General features: G+C 64.9%; 2 protein-coding genes across 3 annotated transcripts in view; one reads left to right on the top strand and one right to left on the bottom strand.

Moving 5' to 3' along the window:
• The window catches only part of CHLRE_08g365851v5 (uncharacterized protein), a 7,912-nt gene extending 5,846 nt beyond the window's left edge, over positions 1–2,066 (bottom strand). Inside the window, exons 1-4 of the mRNA XM_043064928.1 lie at positions 1,747–2,066; positions 1,217–1,335; positions 652–726; positions 233–341 (exon numbers count right to left, since the gene is read on the bottom strand). Of these exons, the coding sequence (XP_042921929.1) occupies positions 233–341; positions 652–726; positions 1,217–1,335; positions 1,747–2,010 (567 nt within the window). The 5' untranslated portion in view covers positions 2,011–2,066. The remainder of the gene's footprint in view (positions 1–232; positions 342–651; positions 727–1,216; positions 1,336–1,746) is intronic.
• Positions 2,067–2,166: 100 nt separating this feature from the next.
• CHLRE_08g365825v5 (uncharacterized protein) overlaps positions 2,167–6,247 on the top strand; it is a 10,100-nt gene continuing 6,019 nt past the window's right edge. Inside the window, exons 1-10 of one of the 2 annotated variants that reach the window (XM_043064927.1) lie at positions 2,167–2,505; positions 2,703–2,784; positions 2,958–2,988; positions 3,101–3,115; positions 3,259–3,894; positions 4,271–4,371; positions 4,589–4,667; positions 4,902–5,224; positions 5,530–5,692; positions 6,029–6,146. In XM_043064927.1, the coding sequence (XP_042921928.1) occupies positions 3,269–3,894; positions 4,271–4,371; positions 4,589–4,667; positions 4,902–5,224; positions 5,530–5,692; positions 6,029–6,146 (1,410 nt within the window). In that variant the 5' untranslated portion in view covers positions 2,167–2,505; positions 2,703–2,784; positions 2,958–2,988; positions 3,101–3,115; positions 3,259–3,268. The remainder of the gene's footprint in view (positions 2,506–2,702; positions 2,785–2,957; positions 2,989–3,100; positions 3,116–3,258; positions 3,895–4,270; positions 4,372–4,588; positions 4,668–4,901; positions 5,225–5,529; positions 5,693–6,028; positions 6,147–6,247) is intronic. The other variant, XM_043064926.1, reaches the window with a different exon arrangement.

Here is a 6,247-nt window from a genome sequence, read left to right as displayed (position 1 = left end):
ACCCCCACTGCCATCCACCACCCACCCACCCACCGCGGCAGACAGGGTGTCGTACAGTCCCCCACCCACCGCGGCAGACAGGGTGTCGTACAGTCCCCCAGTCATTGCATTGGGTTTGGTTTAGTATGGGCTGGTATCTACAACCCCCCCACCCACCGCGGCAGACAGGGTGTCGTACAGTCCCCCACCCACCGCGGCAGACAGGGTGTCGTACAGTCCCCCCCCCACCCACCGCGGCAGACAGGGTGTCGTACAGCCCCAGGAGGGCGCCGCCCAGCCCCTGGGCCTTGGGGGCGGTGGCGAACTCGCGGTAGCGCATGCGGCCCGTGGACTTGAAGTGCCTGCAGAGGTGCATGTGTGTCGAAGAGCACAAGGTGTGTATTCGTGTGTTCGTATGTTTGCGTGTGTGTGTGTGTGTGAGTGTGTGTGTGTGTGTGTGTGTGTGTGTGTGTGTGTGTAAAAGGAACCGGGAGAGAGATAGCGATAGGTGTGTCTTGAGAGGGGCGGGTTCTAAGTAAGGGGTGTGTGGGGTATGACACGGTAAATGCCCGTGCATAGAAGCAAGACACTGGCATGCGGACACCTCCCCACCCCTTGTGCTCTTTCACACATATGCACCTTCACACAATGCCACTCCCCCCCCACACACACCTGTAGGCATCCGAGTCCAGGTAGCGCTGCCGGCCGTACGCCTGACCCTCACTGAACCGCAGCTTCACCAGCACACTGCGGGGGGTCGCGGGGCGGGGGGCGGGGGGCGGGGCGGAGCGGGGCGTGTGGGCGGTGTGGTCACACCGTGTGGGGCTGCTCTGTCGCGCTGGGCCGTACGTGTCGAGACACGTGCTGGAGGAGCACGGGGATGAGCTAGGGGCTGTGTGGCCTTCAGCTATCCCCATCATCCACCTTCGCAAACCACATGCTCTCGCGCATAATTACGCACGACCCGCACAGGACCACACCCAGCCCCCCAGCAGCGCCCATCAGCAGGAATCCCCCCCATCCCCACCCCAGCATTGCCGCATACCCCAGCCACCACCAACCCTGTCCCATACACCATCCCCACCCAACCCCCCACCCCCACCTCCTGCCCCAACCCTCCAACGGTCCCCCCCCTCTTGGGACCTATTGGGCTCGGGCACCTAACCCCCCCCCCCGACAAGAGCCCCCCCCCCCCCACACACACACACACATACACACGACCCCCCCCCACACACACCTGTAGCCGTCGAACAGGTGGTCCATGCCCGTGTACTCGCCGCAGCCGTTGAAGAACAGGCTGCCGTTCAGCCAGGCCGGCAGGGAGCCGGACACCAGCGAGCAGGCCGCTTCCTCGGCCTGAGGGGTGACACAGGATTAGGGGGGTTGGGGGGTGGCCGGATGTGTGGGTGTGTTTGGGGGAAAGGGCGGGTAAGGGAAGGGAGGGAGGGTTGGGGGGCGGGACGTGGCGTGGCGTGGCGGATGGTGACTACAAAAAGGCGGAAGGGCCAGCCCGGGAAGGCGGGAAGATTGAGGGAAGCTAGCATCGCGGGTTCGTGAGGGCTGCAGTGCCGGGGGAAGCGGCGCGTGGGCCGTCCCCGACATGCTTTGCACCCCGACGGCCAAAACAACTGAAAGGACCATCCGGAGAGCTGGTCAGACTCGTAGGCCAAGGAATGTAGCGCGGCGAAGGGCAGGCGCGCGCCGAGCACTCCGGCGTGGGGACAACGCCACGACCCCCTGCTCGCAAACTGCTGCTGTGTGTCGCACCTGCTCCTTCGCCGGGTTGAACAGCGCCTTACGTGCCTCCGGCGTCACATAAGTGGAAGAGACGGCAGCCTTGCTGGCGTTCGCGCGGTCCACAGTCGCCGCGCGCGTGGAAACGCTCGATGCACCCCCAGCCGAGTCTCGAGGCGCCGACGCGACGCTGGAAATCAAGCCCGAGGAGCATGAATGCTTGCGAGCGCTGGCCGGGGCCTCAGTGCGGCCCTGGCGCGACAAGCTTGCAGCGATACGGGGATGTTGCAGCTGCATTTTGGATGCGTGTGCTTACGGAGTGGAGTGTTATCTCCCTGTGTAGCTGTGTATTTATGAGTCCAAGAACAGGTTGCGAGTCAGGACGGAGCACATATTTCGACTGTTCCCACCGTAACCCAACTTCCCGCCTTCGTCAACCGACAACAGATCGCCTTCGACGCTCCTGGCAAATTCGCCCTGGGCTAAAGCAATAAATGATTTGCATTGTGTCCAGTTTGCGCTACAATGCTGAGGCGCATGCGACGCGAGCTCGCAAGCCAAAGCGCTCCACCCCCGATCGTCCCAGTTATTTCTTCCAGGCTTCGACCCCATGACGCCTTTACGAGAAGTTTCGACAGTGGAGACTCTGTATTGCAAAGTTACTCCCGGGACTTGCGCCGCGGCTCAGTGGAGGGCCATCAGCTAACTCGTCCCGCCGAGCTAACAGGCTGGTCTTTCAGTCCGCGCGCACGCGTTTCTTTCTCTTCGCGGTGGTCCCTACTCAAAGCCGGAGTAAGTCCATGTGCGCTACAATAATGTGTGCGGAGCACAAATTTTTGGCGAAGTAGCGCGCGCGGACGGGGTCCGCCAAACGCTTGCGATGTTGGCCCCGCGGCAGCAGTGGCCTCAGGGTTCTGCCTCTTGGTGTCCTAGCGTACAACCAGATCAACACACCGATGACCCTAGCTAATGCTCGCTGACTGCCGCAGGCCTCGCTTCCTCAGTTTTCCTGGTCATCGCCACTCCTTGTGCGCGTCCCAGCGGGTGCACCGTTGCCGCTGCGACTAAAAGGCACGTCTTCCAAAAGTCGCGTAGGTCTTGATAGCATGACGCGCAAGGGTTTGACCGGGCTCGACGGCCTGAAACCCCTGCTTACTTGCCAGTGCCAGCCACGTCGCCAAACGCCGTCCTACGAAACCGCTTCATATCCCGGCCCCTGCCTTTCCCCGTGCTGCGTTCGACAGGGGCCGGAAGCGCCACACACCGCCGCCACAGGCGAGCGCTGTTGAGTAGCTGAGAAAGCTGAGCAGCACCTTCCACACGCACCGCTACCGGCGCACTTCGATTCGGGTTTGGTCCACGTAACCTCCGCGGCCAACGCCCACAGGTCAGCAGGCAGCAGGTCAGCATGCGAGCTGCCGCCTTCGCCCCCGCGGACCCCCTCCGCACCACCAGCACCGCCAGCGCAGCAGGCGGCGTGGTCGGCACGCCCCTCCTCCTGCCCCCGTCGTCGGCCGCCGCCCCCTGCTGGCTCGCACGCCGTAGGCAGCCAGGCATGGCCGTAATGGCAGCGGCACGCTCGGGCGTGCGGGCCCGAGCCGCCAGCTCCAACCCTCCACCCACTTCATCCACATCCTCCTCCACCTCCGCCGCCGCGTCCTCCTCCCTGCGCCCGTCCATCTACTCAACCAGCGCAGCCGCCACCGGCATCGGCCTCATGCGGGCGTCTCACACGCGGCCGGGCTTTCCCTCCTCCCCTTCCCCAACCTCCTCCTCATCATCCGTGCCCTTTCTGCTCACCCCCAGCCGTGGCGGCAGCGGCTCGCCGCCACGCGCACGTGGCGGCCCCAGCAGCGTGGCTGTAGCAGCCAGCGGTGGCAGTAGCAGCGGCGCTGCTACTGCCACCGGCAGTGGCAACAGCAACAGCCGCCGCGGCAGCGTCGCCACTGCCGCCAGCAGTGGCGCCGCCGCCGCCTACAACAGCCAGGCTCTGGGCATGTCGTCGGCGGGTGCCGCCGCCAGGCGGCGGTTTGCCGCCAACCGCCGCAACGGTAACGGTGGCAGCGGCGGTAACTCCAACAACCCGCTCGTACTGCTGTACGACAGGGCGGCCGCGGCGGTTGGCGACCTGTCCAACGCAACCTCCAATGTGCTGCCGTCACTCTTCGACATGGTGGACACGTGAGTAAGATGGGTGGCAAGTAGCAATCAATCGGAGTGCGCAGAAGTAGGTAGCGAGTTGATTGGCTCCGCAGCACGGCGTGCCGGTTGCGGAGCTTCATGCCTGGCCGAGCACCACTCGCTCGTTCGCGACCCCAGCGCCCCTCCACATTCACCGTCCTCTCAGCCGCCCACAAGCGTGACGCACGATTTGCTGCTTACTTCGGTCCAATGTGCCTCGGCCACCCACCCACCCACCCCGCCCTGCCCTGCCTCCCTCTCCATCCACGCTTTGCCTCCGCACACGCCGATTGGTGACACCTGCGCATGTGGTGACTCATACGCCTGCTGCCACCCACGTGCACCCACCTGCTGATCTGACCTGGCCTCCTTGCAGGCTGGAGTTCGAGCTGACGGAGCTGGCGGGGCAGCTGGCCACCTCGCTGGCCAGCTCGGGACTCATGGACGCAATGGGGCTGCTGGACGGCAGCAGCACGGGTGTGTGTGTGTGTAGCTGTGTGGGGGGGGGCGAATTAGGGGAAGTAGGTAGACACAGTATGCGGGAAAGGTGGGTCGCGCGCAGCACGTATGACGTTACTTGGCCGCACCACCTTCGTCTAGACCACGCACCGCAAACCACCACTGCAGCCAACTTCGTGCCTCATGTGTGTGTGTGTGTGTGTGTTTGTGTGCTCCAACCCACACCCACCTCCAGGCGGCATGGAGAACGAGCTGGGTGACCTGCTGGGTCAGCTGGCGGATGCGGTGGTGGCGGCCAGCGAGGGAGACTACAGGTGGGGGGGGCAGGAGGCGGGCAGAGGCGTGTGTGTGTGTGTGTGTGTGTGTGTGTGAGTGTGTATGTGTGTGAGTGTGTGTGTGTGTGTGTGAGTAGGACGCGTTGACCTCCCTCAACCCCGTGTTGCGGTCGAACTACGCCTCCCCCTTGAACCCCAACCCACCCACCCACCCACGAACTCCCAACCCACCAACCCCCAAACCCCAACCCACCAATCCCTGCCGCCCCCCAGCAAGCTGCTCCTACTGGCCTACGTCACCATCGCCGTGGGCTGGAACGCCTCCCGCCCGCCCCCCTCGCCCTACCTCACCGGCAACTACGGCCCCGTTCACGACACGCTGCGTGCCGGCAACCTCCCCATCCTCAACTACCCCGCCGCCTCTTTCACCTCCGCCGCCGGGGTGGGCAGCAGCGCCGGCAGTAGCACTACTGCTTATGGTGCTGCTACTGCCAATGGGGTGCTGCCGGAGGGCTTGCCAGATGGCTACTACGTCCGCGCCGGACCCAACCCCTACCACAAGCCCGCGGCCGGGTACCACTGGTTCGATGGCGACGGTGAGCGAGCTTGTTGGACGACGTTGGAGCGACGGTTGCGTGCATGCCCCACTCACTTCTCCCAACCCGCCCACCTCCCCGCCCAACTGCCCGCCCACCTCCCCGCCCCTCACCTTGCCTGCTGCCCTCCGTGATCTTCCTCCTCGCTTGAGCATGTGAAGCATCCTAACTGACCCCCTGGCCTCCGCAATCTCTCCCATTCCTTTGGTTTAGTTTGGGCTGGTATTTACAACCCTCCTCCACCTCTCTCCCTCCCCACTCCCTCACCCACCCCTACCTCCCCCTCCCCCCACCTCACCAACCAGGCATGCTGCACGGCGTGCGCCTGCGCCGCGGGTCCGCCGCCTACGCCAACGCCTGGGTGGACACGGAGCGGCTCAAGCAGGAGCGGGCGCTGGGGCACCCCATGCTGTTCCGCATCGGTGACATGGTCGGCGTCAAGGGCATCGCGCTCATGCTGCTGGGCCTGTGAGTGGGCGGCAGCGGGGAGGGGAGGGGGGGCGGGCTGTGTGTGTGTGTGTGTGCAGCAGGGGAAGGCGGTGTAGAAGAAGGGTTTGGGGTGAGACGGGTGAGGGGGCGAGGGCTGTGTCAGGGCTGCGTGAGCATGGCCGCAGTTTCCTCGCTGCGACAACGCACGCACACCCATGCGCGACGAGTCATACATATGCGGCCCCATTTCCCTCCGACCCAACCCCTGCCACACACCTTTGATACTCCGCATATATGCCGGAACGTAGTCTGCGCCTTCTGAACAATTCCTCAACTGCGCCTGTGTGTGTGTGTGTGTATCTCTGCGCCATACAGCTTTGCTGAGCGCGTGGGCACAGTGCACCTGGACAAGGGCACCGGCACCGCCAACACCGCCGTGGCCTTCCACGCCGGCCGGCTGTTGGCGCTGCACGACGACGACCTGCCGTACGCGGTGGGTGGGGCGGGGGGGAGAGGGAGAGGGAGGACAGGGGGAGGACAGGGGGGGGGAGGGGAGGGGAGGGGAGGGGAGGGGAGGGGAGGGGAGGAGGAGGG

The sequence above is a fragment of the Chlamydomonas reinhardtii genome, chromosome 8 (genome assembly GCF_000002595.2).
Source record: "Chlamydomonas reinhardtii strain CC-503 cw92 mt+ chromosome 8, whole genome shotgun sequence".
NCBI classification, from domain to species: Eukaryota; Viridiplantae; Chlorophyta; class Chlorophyceae; order Chlamydomonadales; family Chlamydomonadaceae; genus Chlamydomonas; species Chlamydomonas reinhardtii.
The sequence above is the reverse complement of the archived record's forward strand: the minus strand, read 5'-3'. Positions and strand labels throughout refer to the sequence as shown.